General features: G+C 36.5%; 1 protein-coding gene and 1 long non-coding RNA gene across 2 annotated transcripts in view; both read right to left on the bottom strand.

Annotated features, from left to right (window-relative positions):
• The window catches only part of LOC141281569 (uncharacterized), a 514,674-nt gene that overhangs the window by 226,849 nt on the left and 260,217 nt on the right, over positions 1-27,608 (bottom strand). The gene's annotated exons all lie outside the window — the stretch shown is intronic.
• Positions 4,072-25,616, bottom strand: nmur1a (neuromedin U receptor 1a). Its single transcript, XM_065259441.1, has 2 exons — positions 24,719-25,616; positions 4,072-5,508 (listed from the first exon to the last, which is right to left on the bottom strand). The coding sequence occupies exons 1-2, from the start codon at positions 25,614-25,616 to the stop codon at positions 5,117-5,119; spliced, it is 1,290 nt and encodes a 429-aa protein (XP_065115513.1). The 3' UTR covers positions 4,072-5,116.

The following is a 27,608-nucleotide window of genomic DNA, read 5'->3' as shown; positions in this document are numbered from 1 at the left end:
AAATGTCAGTACTGTCTAGTACTGTTATCATCTTCCTTTCGTACCTACTGCTCTGGAGCGGATAAGAGCATGAATCACCACAAAATTGACTTTACCCAAGACTGCATTACAATATTTTTTTCATGTGAATTTTATATGCAAAAAATAAGCAATGTGATGGTCTTAAACAAATACTGAACAATGACTGTGCAACCCTGTCTGTGAAATTCAGGTTCAAGTCTCATAATCTAATGATGAGATTAAAAAACATCGAAGTTTGATTTCAATCTTAGACATGATCTTACTCAATATTAAAGATATCAAAGTTATATTTTTTACAAAATGTTTTTTATACATTATGGTTTTATTTATCACAAAAATGACCTTAGCTGGATTTTCACCGGCAGGGTCACATATTTTTTTCTAGGTTTTCATCCATCTTTGTTTTAACAACGTCTCTGGTGCTGAAAAGCAGTCAATGTGATGGTCAGAATGACAGTGATTGTGGCAGTGAAAGCCCATGGGTGTGATGACATCTACAGATGTCTCTGCACATCAAAATCTGCAAACAGATAACACAAAGAGGCAAAACATGTTTCACATAAATGTAAAAAGCCAATAAATGCAGTTAACAAAAACACACTAAACTGCGCCGAAAGGGCAGCATTTCTTAGAACAGCACTTACATGCAAAGTGACTAGCCTTTCAAGATTAGGGTTTTAGGGTACTTTTCAAAAGGTACACTTTTAGAATAAAATTTAATAAAAAATAATAAAATAACAAAACTGTTCACTGGGGTGGTACCTTTGTACCTTTACATGTATATAAAACATAATACAATACTATATAAAACATGCACTAATTTTTTTAAGAGGGCACAGTGTGCACAGTTCACAGAAATTTGTGCATACACAGACATCAAATGAAATATATTATAGACCGTTTCATCGGGCGCACGTGCGGTGAGGCGATAAGCGTCTGGTCCGAACTTTACTTCCGGTTTCTGTTTCTTTAATGGTTTGACTAGTTCCTGTAACTGAACTCTTAAACAAATACCTCGTCGAAATAACAAATGTTTTGGGTTCCTATGTAATCTACGTGTTGTTTATTTTGCTTGTTATATAAATAAACTACTTTAAAAGGACTTCGTTGTTATTTATTCTTCGCAGAGTTTACCGGAAGTTACGTGATGACCACGAAAGCCGCGTGTTTATGTTGTTACTGCTGAAACCGTCTGCTTTCAGTCTTTTCCACGGCACCTACATTTCTAACAATCTGAGCGCCCCTGTCTTCTTGCAAAAATCTCAAAATTAAAAGTGTTGACTAACTTTTATATAAAATACTATTCAATCGGAATTATGACATATTGGCATCATATTTACATCTGAAACGGCATGTTTGTTTACTTACGTTTTGCACATGACTCAAGTTCACAGTACTTAAATTTATGTGTTTTAAAACTTAAATGGAACCGGTTTACTTAAATGGTTTGAGTTAAGTTAACTGTTAGGTTTTACAGTGCATGTTTTAACGATAGTAGATATGGGTTTTAAAGAATGTATTTGTCTACTAAATGCATGGAAAAAAGGAGGATAGAAAAACCACAGTGGAATTCTGCAGGTGCATCCAATAAACACTGAAGTCACTGTTACCATGGTAAAGTTAAAGAGCAATACTGAGATCCTCCACTATCATTATGGCATATAACAGAATGAAATATCAGTCATTTATACACTTATGACTTATATTTGCAAACTGTATATTTCAGTATATGTAAATAATTTGCAATACATTTAAAAAAACACTATATACTATCGTATGTTTTGCTGTAAATTCAGATTTTAAATTCAGAATTTGCTAAAAGAGAAAAAAAAATCTGAATATAAAGAGTTGATATCTTCAAATCATGACTCCAAGGATAAACTAAACAGACTTGGATTTAAATTGACATTTTGCATATGTCAGATGCACATGGTTCAGAGCTGCTGTATGCCCTCAGCCTTTAGTATATACCTGTATGCTGTATAATAATTTAGACTTTATTTTTTTGATCGTAGTCATTTCATACTGTAGATCATGCGCATTTGCTTCTAGACCATATGAATTATTAACAGGACTTGCTAAATAATACAAATACAGTGACACCAAAAAGTGTTTAAATATTTAAGCCAAACATAAAAATGAAGGAATTTCATTGCATTACATATAGCATTTACATACACTTACACATACCATTACAAGCCCATTTTACAGAAAGTGTGCTACAGAAAGCGTAACATTTATTCAAATGCTTTGTTTGTAATAAACTTTTTTAAATAATGCTGCTACTGTACGCAAATGGTTCTTCACAGCGATACCACATTTAAAAAAAAAAAAGTTGTTTCAACTTAAAAAAGTAAGTTAACTCAACTTGAAAAATGAACTGTGAAAAATATTAGTTAACAAAAAAATCATGGCATGGTTGGCATACTGTAGCACCTTTAATTTTAGGAGTGTACTTTCTGTGAAGGTTATTCTGCTGTGTAAGTTTTGTTATATCCCATTGTTTATTGTGCAAGGCACTGAATCCAACATAAGATATATGTTTCACCTTTTTATAAGGTTATGAAATAAGAATACATAATTGAATTACTGTATGCTATGCTGTTTAAACGAAGCAATAGCCATAATTTTACCATCTAGGTTAACCATAGACCTCATATAAATGCATTTGGTTACAGTACATGTGGTTTTGCCAAAATTATTTGTGAGATGTATGATATTCCATCTTGTACACTGTAAAAAAATTCAGTAGAAATTACAATGTTGTTGCAGCTGGGTTGCCGGTAATTTACCGTAGATTTAAATTTATGTTATTTTATGGCAAGAGTTTGTTCAAAGTTAAATAAATTTTAAATATTAACAAGTCTTTATCTTTACAGAATAAAACTATACAATAACAGCCTCATGCAAAGCATTCTGGGAACCAGAAATCATCATCAACCTTTTTCAGTTTTTTGCTTCAGATTTTGTTTCCCAGAATGTTTTGCTTGATGCTGTTTTTTTTTTTTGTTTTACTCTATAATGACAAAGACTTGTAAATGTTAAATGTTAATTTAACTTTAAACAAAATGTTGCCAGTAAATAACATAAATTTAAATCTAGGGTAAATTACTGGCAACCCAGCTGCAATTTCTACAGATTTTTTTTGTAGTGTACTGTAGGCAAAGTCAACAGTGATTATACAAGGTGTATGGTTTCATTTATTTATTTTCATTCATTTTTTATGGGGGTGGGGTTTGGGTTTGGGATCTCTTAATATGTAACAGAAAGTGATTCTAACCCCAACCCCAAGCGAAAATGGTAAGAAAATAGGAAAAAACAATGAGAAAACAATACATAAAATGAAACAAAAAAGAAAGTCGTGCCACAGACACAAAAAACTTTACAGGAATTCGAAAAAGACACAAGAAATATTTTTATAGAAATATGAAATAGACATTTGTGCTTAAGGCTCGAAAAAAAGGTGAATTTCGTGACATGGACACGTGAAATCATGGAAAGTCTTTGAAACACGTGCAAATGCTAAATTTCCCTATTTAAATTTGTGCATTAATCCGTGAATCGCATATGAGCCAAACCATGGGTCAAAATCCGTACGGATCATGGATAAACTGCCAACTGGTACACCAGTTATTTCCATTTTAGCAAACATTATATTTTTTTTTTGCCCAAAGCGATCCATTCAGTAAATGAGGTAAGGGACCATTTACACAGTGCAGTTCAGTTCAGTACCCCTGTGTGTGTGTAAACAGACCTTATGTTTGAGCCTGTATCAGACAAAGATACAGATTTTGAGGAATAATCAATAGATTGTTAGTAGACGTTGCTAAGTGGTAAATTTATTTGTGTTACTCCAGTATGTATCTGCAAAACGTACAGTAGTAGAACTTCAGCCTAAACATTAGCATATAGCATTAACTAGCATATAGCGCTAGCTCAGCACTCACAACCTTGTTTTTGGCATTGTAATTCATTTAATGTGTAATTTATTGTTGGGGCGAACATTCTCGACTGTAACGTCACAGTTGGTGTTATGTTGAGATCGGGTTTTCTTTTTCATGCACAGGTTTACATAAGAAGGAGGGAACAATCGTGTTTGATGCTCACGATATGTCATTATCATGTACAGAGCTCTTATTATTCATCTATGGCTAGGTAGATACAGTTTTACATTCTACGGCACCTTTAAAGCATATCAATGAAATTATCTTTTTATTATTACATCATATTATGGCACAAAATTCACAATTCTGGGTTTACTTCTCTGACAGAATTCTGTAGAAGCATAGCCCAGTTTTCTCTCCTCGTCGGTTAGTGGATTTTATTCAACTATCCATATTTAGGCTAAACTAAAGAAATCACTCACTTCTTAAATGCGGGGTGCATGATTTTTGAAAAACACTTTGGAAAAGGGAGTCGGGCCAAGTACCGAAACACACTTGTAGCCAATCAGCAGTAAGGGGTGTGTCTACTAACCAACATCGTTGTCTGGGTTGCGTATGTGTGGGGCGGGTCTATTAAAAGAAGGTCCAGATTCTATTGGGTGTAGGGGGGCGTGTTTGTTTAGGTGATTTAAAATATCAACATTGGCTTTCAGAGATCATGCACCCCACCTTTAACCTGCGGACAACGGCAGATAGCACTTTCTTGCCCTTCAGCAAGACATCGCGTAGCATTGTTTCTCCAAGTACGTGATGTCACATAGAAACTAATAATGAAGACATAAACAAAATCTTTTGCCACTTCTGCAATAGGCCACAGCTTTAACATGAAAGTATATATGTACATTTATGCGTTTGGCAGGTGCTTTAAAGTGATTTACATTGCATTCAATCTATACATTTCTTTTTGTAAATTATGTTTGTAAAAAATACTTAAATGTCCTAAGGTCTATTCGTGGATTAATCTACCGGCCCCGTACTGTAAGTGATCCAAGTGATGGATTACTTATGACCCCTAGATGTTAAGAAAAACAAACAACAGTAACAAAAATGACACACATTAGCTTAAAACAAACAGAAGCTTTACCACGAATGCAAAGCAGATAATTTGACACCAAATATAATACAGCAAAATAGATTTTCAGCTTGTTTTCTTAAGAAAGTGTGATCTTATTTCCATGACATTCGCATATATCGTAATCTTCTCCTTCATTAGCGACTGTGCCATTACAGGGTGGGATTTCACTGACAGTGCTGCGCATAGTGACCCGGGTCATGCTCAGAGAGCGTTTCCTCGGGGCTGGGTGCCATGTACGGTGACACATCACCTCCTTAAACATCTCCCTGAAACGGGTGGACATCAGGTTGTACAGGATGGGGTTAATGGCCGAGCTCAGATAGAAGAAGACACCCGAAATGACGTGAACATACTCGTAGACCTGAAAGATTTCGCTGTGGTCGCTGGTGCTCTGGTCCATAAAGCTCCACATCAGGCGATCCGTGTGAAAAGGAGCCCAGCAGATGCCGAACATGACCACAAGCACAACTAAAGAGAAATAAAGATCAGTGTATTGCATGTGATATTTACTTTCAAATAGTCATAAGCAGCTTAAGTTAAGGGTCAGTTAAATTAAATGGTTTTATGATCCTAAAAGCACGTCTGAATGTTTGAAATAGTTACGTAAGGAAAAATATAACTGTGCCAATTTATTTCACTTTAAAACAAAGGTTTTATTAAAAAAAAAAAAACGCTTTTGAAATGAATGACTTTGTCCGGATGATAGAAAAGCAGGACATAATAGTTCAGGATAGATGTGAACTTTTACAATACTGTTTAAAAAGCATCTCAAGAATCTTCATCATAAAATGTCAAACATTTCAGGGCAAATTCTTGATTTGACTACTTTAAAGAAAAGCACCACCGTTTTTCAATATTTTACTATGTTCTTACCTCAAATTAGACAAATTAATACACACCTATATTTTTTCAATGCGTGCACTTAATCTTTGTACAGCGCTTCGTGAATGTGTTAGCATTTAGCCTAGCCTCATTCATTCCTTAGGATCCAAACAGGGATGAATTTAGAAGCCACCAAACACTTCCATGTTTTCCCTATTTTAAGACTGTTACACGAGTAAAGGGGAGCTTTTTGTCATATCCAACATTTCCAATTCCCCCTCTCTACTTTTATTAAAAACTTAAAAGATAATTTTTTTCCAATTGATTTATTTTCTGATAAGGGTATTGAGCTATCCTTGTATTGAATTTTGTAGGATTATTAAGATTTCTACTCTTTTATCTTCATATTCTTGATTTAGTTATAATGAACATTTTTTAAGATTATTACACAAATTAAAGTCTCTGTAGATAAATATTATCAGCCTGATTAATTTGCATTGGATTAATTAAATAAATAAATCAAGAACATAGCGCATCGGCCTCAGAGGGAGACTGATCAAAGAAACTTCAAGCTGTGTCTTCAGCTGCATGCATGATTATTATATAAAGTACTGTTTCAGGTTGGAGAGTTACCCAGTAGCTTTCTTAACCCTTTAACTACCTTTCAACCAAATGGTTGAGCACATTTTTAGTCAGTATTTTTTATTGAGAGAAGTACCTATCTCTACCATTTGCTTGAAGTATGTTATGCCAAAAAATCCACTTGAGTGTCAATCAACAGCACTTGTCAAAACATTTCTTCTTAGATGGATGTCAGAGACAAAGAAATCACTCCTGTCATGTGAACCGTTTGTGAAATTTAGCAAGGAAAGCATTTTTTTTTACACTGTAAGAGCCCTTTACATAATTATGATACTCCGTGCTATGAAAAAACTTTAATATGTTTTTAATAATTTTTCAAAAACATGCTTTATCAAATGGTTGATTTGTCATTTTATGGTAAAAGTAGAAAAGCTACGCTAATGTTTTCAAATTACACATTCTGTAGTCAGAATGTACTATTTTCTGAGAAATAAACATTTATGATCATTCACAGTTATGAATATGAAACCCAGGCAGTTAAAGGGTTAAAATGCTGCTGCAAGAAGTGTGCAACACAATGCATACTGACAAATTTCAAATTGCACATTTCCCTTGCTTAACCCACTTGTTGCTCATACAGTGCAACAAGTACTGGGAAAGGTAAACATGTAAAAATATTTAACTGAATGTTACTTAAACATTATTGGCATGTTTTAAGGGATAAATGCGATACACTTTGTGGAAATTTTAAAGGCAGAATTTTTAAAAAAATTCTACATTACACAATGATAACAATGAATAATAACATGTCTTTTGAATTAACATACTATTTCAAGAAACCATTTTATGGCTGCTATTAAAATAAAGGCATATGTTATGGTCTTTATGCATTATATATGCATATTGTTTACACCAAATGTTTGTGTAGTGTGGTGAAGTAGAGCTAGCGAAGTAAATATTAATTGTATCTGTCAGTACAGTACAGTACAGAACACATAAATGTGTAAATTATCTTAGCAGCAATGCAGTTTTATAGACTTGACAGAGGTTTCCTGTGACTTTTGTCTCTGATATCTGAGACTGCCTGAGGCTGTAGTTTGTCTTTCCTTCCTCAAACTCAGCATCTTTCTGCTTCTCTTTTCCTGCTTCGCACAAATAAACAATATAATGTCCATATAAAAAAAAATGTGTAGTTAAAATAAAATTATTGCATTGTTATTATTAATAAACTTACTTTTTTGCACTAATGTTTTTTTTATAATATTTTTCATTTTTGTTTAATGACTAAATATTACAAAATTTTGACATTAAACAATTATTTCTTTAAAATTATTTAAATATTTTAATAATTTGTGCATAATGAAATATTATTTTCCGTATATTTAGTTAGGACTCGTCCCACTGTGAAATGCCTTTTGCATTTTATGTAATAGTTTAGATTATTATTATTATTAATATTATTTGTTTTTTATTATCTATGTTTATTTATTATTAGGGATTATTATTGCATACTGTACATATTTATTTGGTTTCCTTAATCAGATGCCATTTCACTTCAAAACAGTTATTTTTACTGTAGATTATTTATAGAAGCAATTGGTAGGAACCATTTTTCTATTTTCTAGTACCAACTTTTACCAAAATGTACCAAATATGTTTTCCTTCTTTATTAAGTCATTTAAATTTGATTTCTCATTTTAATTTTGAATATATTATATTAAAGTAATTTAAACAAATAAACAAAGAAGAACCCAATACATAAATATACATTTAAAACATTACATTATCATCATTGCTGGAGTGCAATTTGCTGGTTGTCCTACAGGTGACCTTGTAACTCTGTTGTCTTACGATGCACTTATGAATGAACGATTACTCCAGACCACTCGTAGATCTACGATGATTTTCAAGTGCTACTTAAGTTACGAAGCTTTTAGGAAACGGCCCGTAATTTTAAGAAGATCGTTTTTATGATCAACTTAGCCTTACGATGCTTTTGGGAAACCCGGCCCTGGTTTTAATCTTTAGACACCACAAGACACAACCAGTGTTCAATATTTTTATGTTTGAGATGTTTCTTTTTAGGGTTCAGACATTTAATAAATTACTTTATTAACCTTAATATTATTGTGCACAGTCACACTGTAAAGGCTGTGTCAGTATAGCTTGTATATCCTGCCTTTATTTGATTCAATGCTTATAGCTGAAATTGTACTGATAACATGGATATAGACTGTGAATTGTATTTTAATTTGGAAAAGTGCACCTGCTGAAACCCAGTTTAATTTGGCAAGCAGTGCTTGAAGGGTAAGTGCATGGTTTTAATCAAATCAAACTCTTTCTGAACATTGTGTTTGATTGTTTTCCTCAGGCAGTTCAAACCAGAGCTGTACAGTACAACAGTTTTTATTTCCAGACATAAAATAAGCATTTATCTTGCTTTAGATCTGTAAATGTTGCAGTAGCTTCTACGAATTTCAGTCTCTTTTGAATAAAAGCAAATCAAAAATATTACCACAGAGAAGTAATTAAATAATCCTAAATCCGATTAAAGGCATTATTGACTCTTGACTGAAAAGATTTTGCTCCAGTTTACTTAAAGGAATATTCCATTTTCTTAAAAGAAAAATCCAGATAATTTACTCACCGCCATGTCATCCAAAATGTTGATGTCTTTCTTCGTTTAGTCGAGAAGAAATTATGTTTTTTGAGGAAAACATTGCAGGATTTTTCTCAGTTTAATGGACTGTAATAGAGCCCAACATTTTTCAACGGAGTTTCAAAGGACTATAAACGATCCCAAACGAGGCATAAGGGTCGCCCAGAGGAAAGGAAAATCAAAAATGAGATCTCCTTCTCAACTCACATCTTTCTCCTAGACAGAAATGAGATCAAGTGAACATCAAACTGAAACATAAGCCTAAGTCTCCTGCTTCTCACATGTTTCTCCTGAGACAAAAAATGACATTCTTTCATGTTTGTCTCCTCTGAAGCTTCATAAGAGGTCTCCGTAACATCACTCACTGTGCTCAGATTATTCTCCTTAGATAGAGGCACTCACATTCTCACATTTATCTCCTCTAAGGCTTCATACGAGATCTCAGCTACATCACTCACTGTGCTCAGATTATTCTCCTTACCCGGAGACACTCACATTCTCACATTTATCTCCTCTAAAGCTTCATAAGAGATCTCAGCTAGATCACTCACCATGCTCAGATTATTCTCCTTAACCAGAGACACTCACATTCTCACATTTATCTCCTCTAAAGCTTCATAAGAGATCTCAGCTGGATCACTCACTGTGCTCAGATTATTCTCCTTAACCAGAGGCACTCACATTCTCACATTTATCTCCTCTAAAGCTTCATAAGAGATCTCAGATACATCACTCGTTGTGCTCAGATTATTCTCCTTAACCAGAGACACTCACATTCTCACATTTATCTCCTCTAAAGCTTCATAAGAGATCTCAGCTAGATCACTCACCATGCTCAGATTATTCTCCTTAACCAGAGGCACTCACATTCTCACATTTATCTCCTCTAAAGCTTCATAAGAGATCTCAGCTACATCACTGACTGTGCTCAGATTATTCTCTTTAGATAGAGGCACTCACATTCTCACATTTATCTCCTCTAAAGCTTCATAAGAGATCTCAGCTACATCACTGATTGTGCTCAGATTATTCTCCTTAGATAGAGGCACTCACATTCTCACATTTATCTCCTCTAAAGCTTCATAAGAGATCTCAGCTACATCACTGACTGTGCTCAGATTATTCTCTTTAGATAGAGGCACTCACATTCTCACATTTATCTCCTCTAAAGCTTCATAAGAGATCTCAGCTACATCACTGACTGTGCTCAGATTATTCTCCTTACCCAGAGACACTCACATTCTCACATTTATCTCCTCTTAAGCTTCATAAGAGATCTCAGCTATATCACTGACTGTGCTCAGATTATTCTCTTTAGATAGAGGCACTCACATTCTCACATTTATCTCCTCTAAAGCTTCATAAGAGATCTCAGCTACATCACTCACTGTGCTCAGATTATTCTCCTTAGATAGAGGCACTCACATTCTCACATTTATCTCCTCTAAGGCTTCATACGAGATCTCAGCTACATCACTCACTGTGCTCAGATTATTCTCCTTACCCGGAGACACTCACATTCTCACATTTATCTCCTCTAAAGCTTCATAAGAGATCTCAGCTAGATCACTCACCATGCTCAGATTATTCTCCTTAACCAGAGACACTCACATTCTCACATTTATCTCCTCTAAAGCTTCATAAGAGATCTCAGCTGGATCACTCACTGTGCTCAGATTATTCTCCTTAACCAGAGGCACTCACATTCTCACATTTATCTCCTCTAAAGCTTCATAAGAGATCTCAGCTACATCACTCGTTGTGCTCAGATTATTCTCCTTAACCAGAGACACTCACATTCTCACATTTATCTCCTCTAAAGCTTCATAAGAGATCTCAGCTAGATCACTCACCATGCTCAGATTATTCTCCTTAACCAGAGGCACTCACATTCTCACATTTATCTCCTCTAAAGCTTCATAAGAGATCTCAGCTACATCACTGACTGTGCTCAGATTATTCTCTTTAGATAGAGGCACTCACATTCTCACATTTATCTCCTCTAAAGCTTCATAAGAGATCTCAGCTACATCACTGATTGTGCTCAGATTATTCTCCTTAGATAGAGGCACTCACATTCTCACATTTATCTCCTCTAAAGCTTCATAAGAGATCTCAGCTACATCACTGACTGTGCTCAGATTATTCTCTTTAGATAGAGGCACTCACATTCTCACATTTATCTCCTCTAAAGCTTCATAAGAGATCTCAGCTGGATCACTCACTGTGCTCAGATTATTCTCCTTAACCAGAGGCACTCACATTCTCACATTTATCTCCTCTAAAGCTTCATAAGAGATCTCAGCTACATCACTCGTTGTGCTCAGATTATTCTCCTTAACCAGAGACACTCACATTCTCACATTTATCTCCTCTAAAGCTTCATAAGAGATCTCAGCTAGATCACTCACCATGCTCAGATTATTCTCCTTAACCAGAGGCACTCACATTCTCACATTTATCTCCTCTAAAGCTTCATAAGAGATCTCAGCTACATCACTGACTGTGCTCAGATTATTCTCTTTAGATAGAGGCACTCACATTCTCACATTTATCTCCTCTAAAGCTTCATAAGAGATCTCAGCTACATCACTGATTGTGCTCAGATTATTCTCCTTAGATAGAGGCACTCACATTCTCACATTTATCTCCTCTAAAGCTTCATAAGAGATCTCAGCTACATCACTGACTGTGCTCAGATTATTCTCTTTAGATAGAGGCACTCACATTCTCACATTTATCTCCTCTAAAGCTTCATAAGAGATCTCAGCTACATCACTGACTGTGCTCAGATTATTCTCCTTAGATAGAGGCACTCACATTCTCACATTTATCTCCTCTAAAGCTTCATAAGAGATCTCAGCTACATCACTGACTGTGCTCAGATTATTCTCTTTAGATAGAGGCACTCACATTCTCACATTTATCTCCTCTAAAGCTTCATAAGAGATCTCAGCTACATCACTCACTGTGCTCAGATTATTCTCCTTAGATAGAGGCACTCACATTCTCACATTTATCTCCTCTAAGGCTTCATACGAGATCTCAGCTACATCACTCACTGTGCTCAGATTATTCTCCTTACCCGGAGACACTCACATTCTCACATTTATCTCCTCTAAAGCTTCATAAGAGATCTCAGCTAGATCACTCACCATGCTCAGATTATTCTCCTTAACCAGAGACACTCACATTCTCACATTTATCTCCTCTAAAGCTTCATAAGAGATCTCAGCTGGATCACTCACTGTGCTCAGATTATTCTCCTTAACCAGAGGCACTCACATTCTCACATTTATCTCCTCTAAAGCTTCATAAGAGATCCCAGCTACATCACTCGTTGTGCTCAGATTATTCTCCTTAACCAGAGACACTCACATTCTCACATTTATCTCCTCTAAAGCTTCATAAGAGATCTCAGCTACATCACTGACTGTGCTCAGATTATTCTCTTTAGATAGAGGCACTCACATTCTCACATTTATCTCCTCTAAAGCTTCATAAGAGATCTCAGCTACATCACTGATTGTGCTCAGATTATTCTCCTTAGATAGAGGCACTCACATTCTCACATTTATCTCCTCTAAAGCTTCATAAGAGATCCCAGCTACATCACTCGTTGTGCTCAGATTATTCTCCTTAACCAGAGGCACTCACATTCTCACATTTATCTCCTCTAAAGCTTCATAAGAGATCTCAGCTACATCACTGACTGTGCTCAGATTATTCTCTTTAGATAGAGGCACTCACATTCTCACATTTATCTCCTCTAAAGCTTCATAAGAGATCTCAGCTACATCACTGACTGTGCTCAGATTATTCTCTTTAGATAGAGGCACTCACATTCTCACATTTATCTCCTCTAAAGCTTCATAAGAGATCTCAGCTACATCACTGACTGTGCTCAGATTATTCTCCTTACCCAGAGACACTCACATTCTCACATTTATCTCCTCTTAAGCTTCATAAGAGATCTCAGCTATATCACTGACTGTGCTCAGATTATTCTCTTTAGATAGAGGCACTCACATTCTCACATTTATCTCCTCTAAAGCTTCATAAGAGATCTCAGCTACATCACTGACTGTGCTCAGATTATTCTCCTTAACCAGAGACACTCACATTCTCACATTTATCTCCTCTAAAGCTTCATAAGAGATCTCAGCTGGATCACTCACTGTGCTCAGATTATTCTCCTTAACCAGAGGCACTCACATTCTCACATTTATCTCCTCTAAAGCTTCATAAGAGATCTCAGCTACATCACTCGTTGTGCTCAGATTATTCTCCTTAACCAGAGACACTCACATTCTCACATTTATCTCCTCTAAAGCTTCATAAGAGATCTCAGCTAGATCACTCACCATGCTCAGATTATTCTCCTTAACCAGAGGCACTCACATTCTCACATTTATCTCCTCTAAAGCTTCATAAGAGATCTCAGCTACATCACTGACTGTGCTCAGATTATTCTCTTTAGATAGAGGCACTCACATTCTCACATTTATCTCCTCTAAAGCTTCATAAGAGATCTCAGCTACATCACTGATTGTGCTCAGATTATTCTCCTTAGATAGAGGCACTCACATTCTCACATTTATCTCCTCTAAAGCTTCATAAGAGATCTCAGCTACATCACTGACTGTGCTCAGATTATTCTCTTTAGATAGAGGCACTCACATTCTCACATTTATCTCCTCTAAAGCTTCATAAGAGATCTCAGCTACATCACTGACTGTGCTCAGATTATTCTCCTTAGATAGAGGCACTCACATTCTCACATTTATCTCCTCTAAAGCTTCATAAGAGATCTCAGCTACATCACTGACTGTGCTCAGATTATTCTCTTTAGATAGAGGCACTCACATTCTCACATTTATCTCCTCTAAAGCTTCATAAGAGATCTCAGCTACATCACTCACTGTGCTCAGATTATTCTCCTTAGATAGAGGCACTCACATTCTCACATTTATCTCCTCTAAGGCTTCATACGAGATCTCAGCTACATCACTCACTGTGCTCAGATTATTCTCCTTACCCGGAGACACTCACATTCTCACATTTATCTCCTCTAAAGCTTCATAAGAGATCTCAGCTAGATCACTCACCATGCTCAGATTATTCTCCTTAACCAGAGACACTCACATTCTCACATTTATCTCCTCTAAAGCTTCATAAGAGATCTCAGCTGGATCACTCACTGTGCTCAGATTATTCTCCTTAACCAGAGGCACTCACATTCTCACATTTATCTCCTCTAAAGCTTCATAAGAGATCCCAGCTACATCACTCGTTGTGCTCAGATTATTCTCCTTAACCAGAGACACTCACATTCTCACATTTATCTCCTCTAAAGCTTCATAAGAGATCTCAGCTAGATCACTCACCATGCTCAGATTATTCTCCTTAACCAGAGGCACTCACATTCTCACATTTATCTCCTCTAAAGCTTCATAAGAGATCTCAGCTACATCACTGACTGTGCTCAGATTATTCTCTTTAGATAGAGGCACTCACATTCTCACATTTATCTCCTCTAAAGCTTCATAAGAGATCTCAGCTACATCACTGATTGTGCTCAGATTATTCTCCTTAGATAGAGGCACTCACATTCTCACATTTATCTCCTCTAAAGCTTCATAAGAGATCTCAGCTACATCACTGACTGTGCTCAGATTATTCTCTTTAGATAGAGGCACTCACATTCTCACATTTATCTCCTCTAAAGCTTCATAAGAGATCTCAGCTACATCACTGACTGTGCTCAGATTATTCTCCTTACCCAGAGACACTCACATTCTCACATTTATCTCCTCTTAAGCTTCATAAGAGATCTCAGCTATATCACTGACTGTGCTCAGATTATTCTCTTTAGATAGAGGCACTCACATTCTCACATTTATCTCCTCTAAAGCTTCATAAGAGATCTCAGCTACATCACTGATTGTGCTCAGATTATTCTCCTTAGATAGAGGCACTCACATTCTCACATTTATCTCCTCTAAAGCTTCATAAGAGATCTCAGCTACATCACTGACTGTGCTCAGATTATTCTCTTTAGATAGAGGCACTCACATTCTCACATTTATCTCCTCTAAGGCTTCATACGAGATCTCAGCTACATCACTGACTGTGCTCAGATTATTCTCTTTAGATAGAGGCACTCACATTCTCACATTTATCTCCTCTAAAGCTTCATAAGAGATCTCAGCTACATCACTGATTGTGCTCAGATTATTCTCCTTAACCAGAGACACTCACATTCTAACATTTATCTCCTCTAAAGCTTCATAAGAGATCTCAGCTATATCACTGACTGTGCTCAGATTATTCTCTTTAGATAGAGGCACTCACATTCTCACATTTATCTCCTCTAAAGCTTCATAAGAGATCTCAGCTACATCACTGACTGTGCTCAGATTATTCTCCTTACCCAGAGACACTCACATTCTCACATTTATCTCCTCTTAAGCTTCATAAGAGATCTCAGCTATATCACTGACTGTGCTCAGATTATTCTCTTTAGATAGAGGCACTCACATTCTCACATTTATCTCCTCTAAAGCTTCATAAGAGATCTCAGCTACATCACTGATTGTGCTCAGATTATTCTCCTTAGATAGAGGCACTCACATTCTCACATTTATCTCCTCTAAAGCTTCATAAGAGATCTCAGCTACATCACTGACTGTGCTCAGATTATTCTCTTTAGATAGAGGCACTCACATTCTCACATTTATCTCCTCTAAGGCTTCATACGAGATCTCAGCTACATCACTGACTGTGCTCAGATTATTCTCTTTAGATAGAGGCACTCACATTCTCACATTTATCTCCTCTAAAGCTTCATAAGAGATCTCAGCTACATCACTGATTGTGCTCAGATTATTCTCCTTAACCAGAGACACTCACATTCTAACATTTATCTCCTCTAAAGCTTCATAAGAGATCTCAGCTATATCACTGACTGTGCTCAGATTATTCTCTTTAGATAGAGGCACTCACATTCTCACATTTATCTCCTCTAAAGCTTCATAAGAGATCTCAGCTACATCACTGACTGTGCTCAGATTATTCTCCTTACCCAGAGACACTCACATTCTCACATTTATCTCCTCTTAAGCTTCATAAGAGATCTCAGCTATATCACTGACTGTGCTCAGATTATTCTCTTTAGATAGAGGCACTCACATTCTCACATTTATCTCCTCTAAAGCTTCATAAGAGATCTCAGCTACATCACTGATTGTGCTCAGATTATTCTCCTTAGATAGAGGCACTCACATTCTCACATTTATCTCCTCTAAAGCTTCATAAGAGATCTCAGCTACATCACTGACTGTGCTCAGATTATTCTCCTTAGATAGAGGCACTCACATTCTCACATTTATCTCCTCTAAAGCTTCATAAGAGATCTCAGCTACATCACTGACTGTGCTCAGATTATTCTCTTTAGATAGAGGCACTCACATTCTCACATTTATCTCCTCTAAGGCTTCATACGAGATCTCAGCTACATCACTGACTGTGCTCAGATTATTCTCTTTAGATAGAGGCACTCACATTCTCACATTTATCTCCTCTAAAGCTTCATAAGAGATCTCAGCTACATCACTGACTGTGCTCAGATTATTCTCCTTAACCAGAGACACTCACATTCTAACATTTATCTCCTCTAAAGCTTCATAAGAGATCTCAGCTACATCACTGATTGTGCTCAGATTATTCTCCTTAACCAGAGACACTCACATTCTAACATTTATCTCCTCTAAAGCTTCATAAGAGATCTCAGCCACATCACTGACTGTGCTCAGATTATTCTCCTTAGATAGAGACACTCACATTCTCACATTTATCTCCTCTAAAGCTTCATAAGAGATCTTGATTACATCTTGCACCATGCTCAGCCCATATATAATGTGACATATTACATAATACATTTCTGAATATTACAACCGGTGTTAATATTTTCACTATACTGTATATCAATATATGCATTGACAATGTAGTATGTATTGAACATATAAATATATTTAGAATCAAAGACTAAAATAAATCTCAGATTTGATCTTTAATTGGGTAAATTGTATATAGAGGTTTCCACATACGTGTGTATAGACTTATTCATGAGTCAAAGCAGATTTCTGGTTCCTTGCATGATTTGCATGAATATGAATATAGGGGGAGATCTGCTAGTATTTATTGTTGTATTACTTTATTTCAGAAGGGTTTGTGGTGTGTGTATATTCATGGAGTTACTGTGGTGCTGAAGAGTAGAGCCTGTATATAGAATAACGTTTGGACAAACACTTGTAAGATATGTTATGTTTAAAAAGTAATGGCTGGGTAGTATAAGCAGGTGTGCCATTTTAAACTATATATGTTATAAAATATAAAACATGAAGGAGGCAGGAACCGGCGAACATTTAAAGACTTTAATCCAAATAAATAAACAAACTTAAAGTAATGCGGTAAGCCCCTCACAGACGACTGCCACGCGCACACATAATAAAAGATAAACAAAACACAATGTAAAATCCAGGCCTGGTCCTCTCTCGTCCTTGATTGGTGTCGCTCGTTCTTATATGCCTCCATGCACAATCAGTAGTGTAAGGAGTGTAGTCTTGTCTTGTATAAAACTCTTCATTAACATTACAAAGTTCAGGTCCGTACATCATAGAAGATCCCTCTGCCTGAGAAATGCCATTGTCCACTCCAAGCACTTCTGCACAGCAATAATCTGCTCTGGATTGACATTAGTGATGTTAGGTTCTTGAACGAATCGTTCTTTTGAGCCGGTTCTCAGGAAGTAACCGGTCGAGCTGGTTCACAAATCAAACTGAATCGAACTTTAGTTTTGAGCATAGGTTTCCGGGTTGATGACGCAGGACGCACAGCCGAAATAGCACGTCGGACTAAAAAGAACCGAACAAAGCCTGTCGATGATTGCCGAGGCGAGGATTGCTGACAATTCTGACGGATGAGTTGCTGACACTCCCTGTGTCTCACCAAGGATTTAAACGAGCCTGATTCGGGAAGTTTCTTGTTTTATTAGTTTCTTGATATGCTTGTTTTAATAAAAAGCTTTAGTTTTAGTACGATTTATTGTGCATGCAAATCATATTTTAGTTGTTTATGGAAAACCAATGAGTTTTTAGACAAGTTTATTTATTCTTTATACTTAGGATATGTAGAACAAATCCGCAATTGTGCATCAGAGTCTTTTGGGAATCTTATCCAAGTTGTAGGCTAGTCAAAACTGGTCAGTTGTATCTGGCATTTACGATCCGCGATTGAAACTGTGACCACCAACATTACTAACTTGTGAATGAAAGGCAATAAATCAGCTATGCCTTCACAAAAACAACTTTTTATTTAGGCCTAAAATAAAGTCGTATGTGTTGACACAAACAACTTTATTTTAATGTTTTATTGTCCGAAAAGAGCCGGTTCGCGGAAATGAATCGGACTTTGCATCACTAAGGCTGGGTACACACCAAAAGATAATAGTGCTGATTTTGGGCCAATTTCCCCCCTTCCGACAATCCTAGCTATGTCCCGAGTATCGCGATGGTTCTACAGATTATTTTATCAGATTTTCCCTTGGTGTGAGGTGTGTTAAGAGTGTCCGAACCTGCTCGGAAGAACGTCGGAGCCGTGCCGATCGCGAATCGTAAATATTCAACATGTTGAATATTTACGATCAGAAATCTTGATGTGTGTGGGGAATCCCGAGGACAAACGCGAGCATGCTCTTGAGATTATCACGTGAAACGAAACCATATCCAATCAGAAAGCGAGATGATTAAAAACGGAAGCAGTCATGGAGCAAAACAAAGGCCGCTTTTCAATCTGTAGGTCGCATTTCCAGGCTGCATATACGTCATTAAGACTGTCTTATTTCAGAATATTAACAGTTATAAAATTGACTATTATTCCTAGTTTATTGTATATTGTTGTAATATACTTATGACTTGTGAATGTAATGCTCAGTTAAATTGAATAAACCAGGTTTCATGACGCATGCAGCCTGCATATGCGACCTCCGCAGGCTACAGCCAAAGTGAAGTTGATGTGGACAGCAGAGATTGAGGATCAGCTTGTTGATTTGTGGCAACAGCACGAATGTTTCTTCAACGTGTCTTGTAAAAATTATTCCAAGCACTATCATTGAAATGTCTTCCTGCATATCGCCCTATGCTTATTCTGAAGTCTCGCGAGATTTTGTGGGATTTCCTGTGTTCACAGTCGAGACTCTGGTTAAAAATCTGTTTGTGTGTGGTGTGCTGTCTTTGACACATAATGGCACACCACACACTATAGGAGCAAAACCCTTAAATCTGGGATTTTTTATCCTCATGTTTGTGGTCTATCACATTTTGACAATCTTATAAGATGTAAAAAATCTTCTGGTGTGTACCGAGCCTAATTGACATGTCTCCTAAGGTTGCAGTGGTTTTTTTTGCTGCAAGAAAAGAACAAATATCAAAGTGTGCAAACTTTCAAAAAACAAACAAACAATAAATTCTCACTTTGATGATTTTTCTTCTATATATTTTAACTTTTGATTGGTCCTTAATTTTCCTTCTCCAATGTGATTAATGATTATTTGCGCCATCCTTTCTCTTGTGACTCAAGAGTATATACTGTAATACTCAACAAAATAACCTGCTTAAAAATTAAAACAAACAATGTTGTGGCAAGTTTATTTGCACTGCTTCTTTTATAAATAAGCCAAACACATCTGACATAGTATTTTGCCTCACTTGGCAGTATAGGTGTTGCACTGATTACATCAGGTGTGCAGTTCACCTGTGAGCAATGATTGCCATGAATGTCATGGTGCACTTAAACAAGTTGGAGATGGTTCAAACCATAGATACAAATAACCATAAGCACAACATTTATATTGCCCATTGTAAAAACTGGCATTTTACCACCAAGTGTAAGGGAAGCAGAAAGAGAAGGTAAGTAGCCAACAAAAATCTTTTTATTAGGCATAGTTTATGGTACTGACAATTTGTTTATTATAATTATAATTTGGTCTTGTCCAAAGAACAGAGATCAGTGTGATGGAGATACCTAAAGCACCAGCTGAACATGGTCCTTCCTCTGCACTAACCCAGCCTCCATCTCCAGGATTGCCACCAACGCAACATCAATCTGTGCAATTACCATGCCCTGTTAAGCCTTTTAATCCACAGACCATGACACCATCTGAGTGTTGTAATCAAGACCAGCCAGGTTTAAAGAAACATTTTTGGGGCTTCTGGATAACCCGTCTATACCTCACTCCTCAGCTGAAGTTACAATTCAGGATGACCAGCTTGGGTTAGAGCCTGAGGAGGAGTATGTAAAGACACAATCTCTGTGTCTTTACAGAGATTGCAAAGTATAAACATAACTCATGTGCAGTATCTAACACTATTTAATTTTTTTTAAGTGCCCTGTAAAAGATTTCCATATTGTATTTCCTTGCCATTGTATTAAGCATGTAAATTTAAACTTGAAACCTACATGAGTAAAGAAAATGTATTCTGAGCACAGTAAAAGCAGCCTAACGTCTGAGCAATAAAACTTTCTGCAAGACACTAAAGAGCTCTCCCATCTTCATTTTAATACAGTCTCATGAATGTCTTGTCTTCTCCAAATTTACTTTAGTCTCATTTATGTCTATTTTTATGTTCCCTGGGCAATTTTATGAGGAAAATGTGAAGTCAATTCTGAAACCTAAAGTGGACACGGATGAGAATCAAAACCATAAATGCTGAGCTTAGTAAGAGCAATCTCTGAGTGAAAACACTTTCTCTAATGAGTCTTGAAAGAGATTACAGCAAGACAATAAAGAGAGTTTTAGGAGAAACATCTGAGACACTGCTGATACTAGAACAAGAGCTAAATAAGAATCTCAATTAAGTCTCAGATATTTCTCATGTCTCAGTTGTGTCTACTCTTATTTCTCCTAATGGATTTTAGGAGAAACATCTGAGACACTGCTGATACTAGAACAAGAGCTAAATAAGAATATCAATTAAGTCTCAGATATTTCTCATGTCTCAGTTGTGTCTACTCTTATTTCTCCTAAGTGATTTTAGGAGAAACGTCTGAGACACTGCTGATACTAGAACAAGAGCTAAATAAGAATCTCAATTAAGTCTCAGATATTTCTCATGTCTCAGTTGTGTCTACTCTTATTTCTCCTAATGGATTTTAGGAGAAACATCTGAGACACTGCTGATACTAGAACAAGAGCTAAATAAGAATCTCAATTAAGTCTCAGATATTTCTCATGTCTCAGTTGTGTCTACTCTTATTTCTCCTAAGTGATTTTAGGAGAAACGTCTGAGAAACTGCTGATACAACATCAAGAGCTAAATAAGAATCTCAATTAAGTCTCAGATATTTCTCATGTCTCAGTTGTGTCTCCTCTTATTTCTCCTAAGTGATTTTAGGAGAAACGTCTGAGACACTGCTGATACAACATCAAGAGCTAAATAAGAATCTCAATTAAGTCTCAGATATTTCTCATGTCTCAGTTGTGTCTACTCTTATTTCTCCTAAGTGATTTTAGGAGACACGTCTGAGACACTGCTGATACAACATCAAGAGCTAAATAAGAATCTCAATTAAGTCTCAGATATTTCTCATGTCTCAGTTGTGTCTACTCTTATTTCTCCTAAGTGATTTTAGGAGAAACGTCTGAGACACTGCTGATACAACATCAAGAGCTAAATAAGAATCTCAATTAAGTCTCAGATATTTCTCATGTCTCAGTTGTGTCTACTCTTATTTCTCCTAAGTGATTTTAGGAGACACATCTGAGACACTGCTGATACAACATCAAGAGCTAAATAAGAATCTCAATTAAGTCTCAGATATTTCTCATGTCTCAGTTGTGTCTACTCTTATTTCTCCTAATGGATTTTAGGATAAACATCCGAGACACTGCTGATACTGAAACAAGAGCTAAATAAGAATCTCAACTAAGTCTCAGATATTTCTCATGTCTCAGTTGTGTCTACTCTTATTTCTCCTAATAGATTTTAGGAGAAACATGGGAAGACAAAGCTGACACTTAATTTAGACAATAAAGAGATAATTCAAGCTTCTCTCACCACAATCTCAGTTTTGACTCTCTTAGACATCTCTCATTTGCGTCTATATTTGTTTCTCCTAAGGAATTTTAGGAGAAACATCTGATAAACAGCTGACACTTAATCAAGAAACATAGGAGAATCACAACTATGTCTCCTGAGCTTAGAAAAAGCAACCAATGAGCAAATAGTTTTTCCTCTGGGTCTTATCTAGCGAAACGATTGTCATTTTGTCAATATGCACTTTTAAACCACAACTTCCCATCTAGAAACGGTCGTGATGCGGCAGCGTGACCCCACGCAATACGTCATGACGTCAAGAGGTCACAGAGGACAAATGCAAAACTCCGCCGCAGTGTTTACAAATGTGGTGAAAGAGGACCGTTCCTACGTTGTTGTATGTCAACTGATACTATTTAATGTCTTTGTGTCAGTTTATTGTTTACAATGGTCCGCAAATGTGCGTTTGTAACACACGTGACCTCCCTACGTCACTACGCATTTATGTTAGGTCGCGCTGGACCGGACCTAGACGAAAAGTTGTGGTTTAAAAGTGCATATTTTTTATTTTTCTTGTCAAAAATGACAATCGTTTCGCACGATAAGACCCTTATGCCTCATTTGGGATCGTTTATAGTCCTTTGAAACTCTGCTGAAAAAATAAGTATTAAATGTTGGGCTCTATTAAAGTCCATTAAAATTAGAAAAATCCTGCAATGTTTTCCTCAAAAAACATAATTTTTTCTCGACTGAACAAAGAAAGACATCAACATTTTGGATGACATGGTGGTGAGTAAATTATCTGGATTTTTTTTTAAAGAAAATAGAATATTCCTTTAACTTAAACAAATTGCATAATCAATGCTATCTTATGGCAATCTGTACATATTTTACAAGGTGGCTAATACGGCCTAATTGGGGTTGGGGTGGGGTTTGGTTATTGTTTTTTTTTTAGGATAATCGTTTGTTTTTGTACAATTCACTTTCTGGGTTGTTTTTTACCCAGGGCTGGGTTACTATTGGACAGAACAAATTGCTGGGTTAAAATTACCCAAATAATGGGTTGTTTTAACCCAATTGCTGGGTTGTTTCAATGTGGTTGATTAACAATAACCCAGCAGTTGGGTTAAAACAAGGGTCATTTTAACCCAGCAATGTGTTCTGTCCAATAGTGACCCAGCCCTGGGTTTAAATTGGTATGTTTTCCCGAGTTATTGTGTTTGGTATTTTATGCACTTTTATTTTATTGTTAGTTTTTGGTGTTTTTATGATTATACTTTTTATGACTTATAATGATTTTTACCATGTAAAGCAATTTGGGCCATTGTTAAAGTTTTGAAAGTGCTAAACAAATGAATTTTAATTGATTGATTGATTGATTGATTGATTGATTGAATGTGCATCGTGAAAAGCGTTATACAAATAAATTTAAATTGAAAATAAATTATCTTAGAAAATGGAAGTACATTTTAAAGGAACTGCGATGTGAAATCTGCTTTACTTAAAATTACAAACAAAATTTTATAAAAGTTTCCAGTTACCAGTTTCCAAACAAATCTACTGTTGATACCCTTTTCTGAGGGAAAATAATTTCCTTTTTTCAAGTAAATTCAGTTTTTCAGTGACTATAGCTTAAAAGTCGGCATGAAATGAAAATTAAAATTTGTGGTATTTTTTTTTACAAATGAATTATCTATGAGCTTCATTATTTAAAAAAAAGAAATAATGTGCCCTTATAATCTTTTATCAAAAACACTAATCTGAGGGTGGGCCCAAGAAAAGATTGCAGCGATTAGCAAACAGCAACAGTGCCCAACTTCATACGGTCTAGTCAGTTCTCGATGGATGAAATCAAGTCCCGCCCTAATATTTTTTTCTTATTTCAGAAGCTGTTACACTCGGATATAAGTCACGATGGGGAAAATAACACAATCGCTATTTTTGTTTCATGCCCGACTTTAAAGAGGCCATGGCCTGAAAATCCGAATTTTTCCATGTTTAAGTGCTACTATCAACCTAGAAAATGTGAAAAAGATCAACCAAGTACTTAGTTTTGGTAAACCATTCTCTACAAGCACATGAAAAAATAGGTTGTTGAAATCTGGCTCTCCTTATGATGTCATAAGGAGCTTTATTATAATACTACCACCCCTTCATCTTCACTATCCAATCACAGCACTGCCATTTAGTGCAGAGAAAGAGAGAGAGAAAATAATTCACAGCACAATTGAGTTTCAATTTCAACAAACCACCATCATTGTGATCAGTGTTCGCACTTCATCAGCTTATTTGCATTTTAAAGGACACACCCAAAATGGCACATTTTTGCTCACACCTACAAAGTGGCAGTTTTAACATGTTATAATAAATAATTGCTAAAACTTCACAGATGTGCTCTGGGGACACCAAAGATTTCTTTGACATATTAAAAAAGTATTGTGCCATGGCCCCTTTAATACTTACTAAAAGGCATGGTCATCTATAAGTAAAAGTGAAATATTTGGCAAGCTGATTTACTTACACAGCATTTTAGTGACCTGCCTGCGACGTGCTTTCTGCTGTTGACTGTGTGCATTTGAGTAGCCATCTTGTCCCATGCTGGCTTTTGCGCCCATGACCTGCAGCATCTTCTCTCGCTTCAGCTGGATGCCGATTAGCAGGTACAGCACGCTGATGGTCAACATGGGCAGGAGGAAAAACAAAAAAGTGGTAATCTGAATGATCAGGTTATACATCCAACGTGGCTTGACCAGCATGCATGTGGCAGAATTTGGCACGCCCCCTGTTCCTTTGCCTTTGGGAAAGGGGAGAGTAAAAATGCCGTGGAGGCTCGTGTTGGGAATGGCGCACAACATGGAAACGCTCCACACGCTTAAGATCACCCGCTTGGCATGAGTGCGCGTCACAACATATTTGGCCCTGAGCGGGTGGACCACTGCGATGTAGCGTTCCACGCTCAACGCCGTTACATTTAGGATGGATGCGAAGCATACGGTCTCAAACAGGAAGGTTTTGAAGTAGCAGCCGCTCTTGCCCAGAAGGAATGGGTAGTTACTCCACATTTCGTAGAGCTCCAATGGCATTCCCAAAAGAAGGACAAGGAGGTCGGACACAGCCAAGCTAAACAGGTAGAAGTTGGTCGGTGTCCTCATGATCTTGTTGCGAGCTATTACGGTGCAGGTGAGAACATTGCCCAACGCTCCTACTGAGAAGATGATCAGGTAGGTGATGCAAATGGGCAGAAAGACCGGAGAACGCCGAGGTCCAAGATATTTCTCCAGGTACTCGTCGTGGTCAAGGCAGAACTCATCGATCTCTACCTCACTGAGGTTTAGCCCAACACTGGTATTACACACTAGGTCTTGAATACACCTAGACAGTGAGGTATTCGTGAAGGAACAGTTTGATTTGGAAATCATTCTTGACCTGGAAAATGTAAGACAGAGAGAGATATTAATTTTATTTTTGGTCACAGATAAAGATACAAAAGCTGTCACTGGGACTGTACCCTTTAAAAAGGTATTTTACTGATACCAGTATATACTTCTGAGATACTACCTTTAGGTATACTTTTTGAAAGGGTACCACCCTAGTGACAGCTTTTGTACCTTTAATTATGGGAGTGTATGAGACATATTCATTAAAGAGTCATTTTGATCATTACTTTATAATGTTTTCTTGCTAACGGCTCTAAATTAAAAACACTTAGTCTGCCATGACTAAGCCAGAAGATAAAGATGCATAACAATTAATCAAAAGACTGACAAAACAAACAGGTAAAAACATCGATCTTATTTTGGTCCACTTTATTTGCGATCACAGTATTTCAGATTCATATCATTACAGATTTTTGCAGATGAGTAATTGTGACCACGATTTCGGTTTTATTATTTGCACTACCAAATGTACTGTCCTTTTCACTTGAAGAGAGTAAAATAGATTGAATCTATCAAGTGGACTCTGTGATAACCTTTAGAGGACAGGCATTATTGACCAAATTTTTAAAGCGTTATCCAAAAATCTACTTGGCTGAAATTGCTCCTCATGATCTCTGATTAGCAATGAAAACAATGAAAGGTTGTGTTGCACTTTATGAGTTTCAGTCTCCCAACACAGAGTTTATTGAATAAAGGCGATGTGTGATAGAGAGCCGGCAGGTCATGTATCGAATAAGGTCATGTATCATCGTAACACATTAAAGCAGTAGTTGCTTAAAAGTTTTGAAGAGAATAGCAGCGTCCACAAAACAACTATAAAAATACAGATGAACGATATTGTTGGAGTCACTTTCAGAGTGTTTTTTCCCATCTTATGAATTATAAAACATTTACAGCCAATCAAAATCCGTTCAAATTTAAAGGAACAGTATGTAAGAAATTTATATCATTTAATCATAAAATGGCCCAGATATGTTACTAGACATTAATAAATAATTTTTATTTCAAATACTTATATCAGCCCTGATGTTTATGTTGTCATGTTGTGTATTGGCCATCAGTTGTGAGATTGCAGTACCAGTTTTAGCCACAAGTTTTGTGATTGTAGTACCAGTTATGACCACAATCCTACATACTGTTCCTTTAAAGGACTATAAAACTGGTGCACATACATAAAGAGGAGGGGGGGTTCCCGTACAGTGCTTATCCTAGTCCCAGTTTAAAATGCATGTTAGAGCTGCCTTAATTTAAAAACATCTTAACATACACTCACCTAAAGGTTTATTGAAAAACCTGTTCATTTTCTCATTAATGCAATGGTGTAATGGTGTGGGGGATGTTTTCTTGGCACACTTTAGGCCCCTTAGTGCCAATTGGGCATCGTTTAAATGCCACAACCTAGTTGAGCATTGTTTCTGACTATGTCCATCCTTTATGACCACCATGTACCCATCCTCTGATGGCTACTTCCAGCAGGATAATGCACCATTTCACAAAGCTCGAATCATTTCAAATTGGTTTCTTGAACATGACAATGAGTTCACTTTACTAAAATGGCCCTGGATGTGCATCCCACAAATCTCTATCAACTGCAAGATGCTATCCTATCAATATGGGCCAACATTTCTAAAGAATGCTTTCAGCACCTTGTTGAATCAATGCCACGTAGAATTAAGGCATATTAATATGGTGTTCCCAATAAACCTTTAGGTGAGTGTATATCAGTGCCATTGCTTTGTCTCAAGATGCACACCAGTATTGTTTTTTGTAAGGTATGTTTGTAAAAACTACTTACATGTCCTTAAATAACTAAGGCCTATTTCTGGATTAATCTAAACCCTGGCCTCGAAACTGCCCCTATGTTATCATTCGCTTGTGTGAACACTAATAGTTCAACAACATCAGTGTCAGTTTTGGACAAATAGCACTATTAAATTCAACCATGTTGTAGTGCTTTACACTAAACCAACAATC

The sequence above is a fragment of the Paramisgurnus dabryanus genome, chromosome 24, assembly GCF_030506205.2.
Source record: "Paramisgurnus dabryanus chromosome 24, PD_genome_1.1, whole genome shotgun sequence".
Classification (NCBI taxonomy): domain Eukaryota; kingdom Metazoa; phylum Chordata; class Actinopteri; order Cypriniformes; family Cobitidae; genus Paramisgurnus; species Paramisgurnus dabryanus.
Note: the sequence above shows the minus strand (reverse complement) of the source record. Positions and strands in the feature narration are given on the sequence as shown.

Bases quoted from the DNA above. Each gene is read 5' to 3' on its own strand.
- nmur1a (XM_065259441.1), bottom strand. From the start codon at position 25,616: ATGATTTCCAAATCAAACTGTTCCTTCACGAATACCTCACTGTCTAGG. The intron at 5,509-24,718 runs GTAAGTAAATCA...ATTTCTCTTTAG, and splicing joins GCAGGTCACTAAAATGCTGT to TTGTGCTTGTGGTCATGTTC.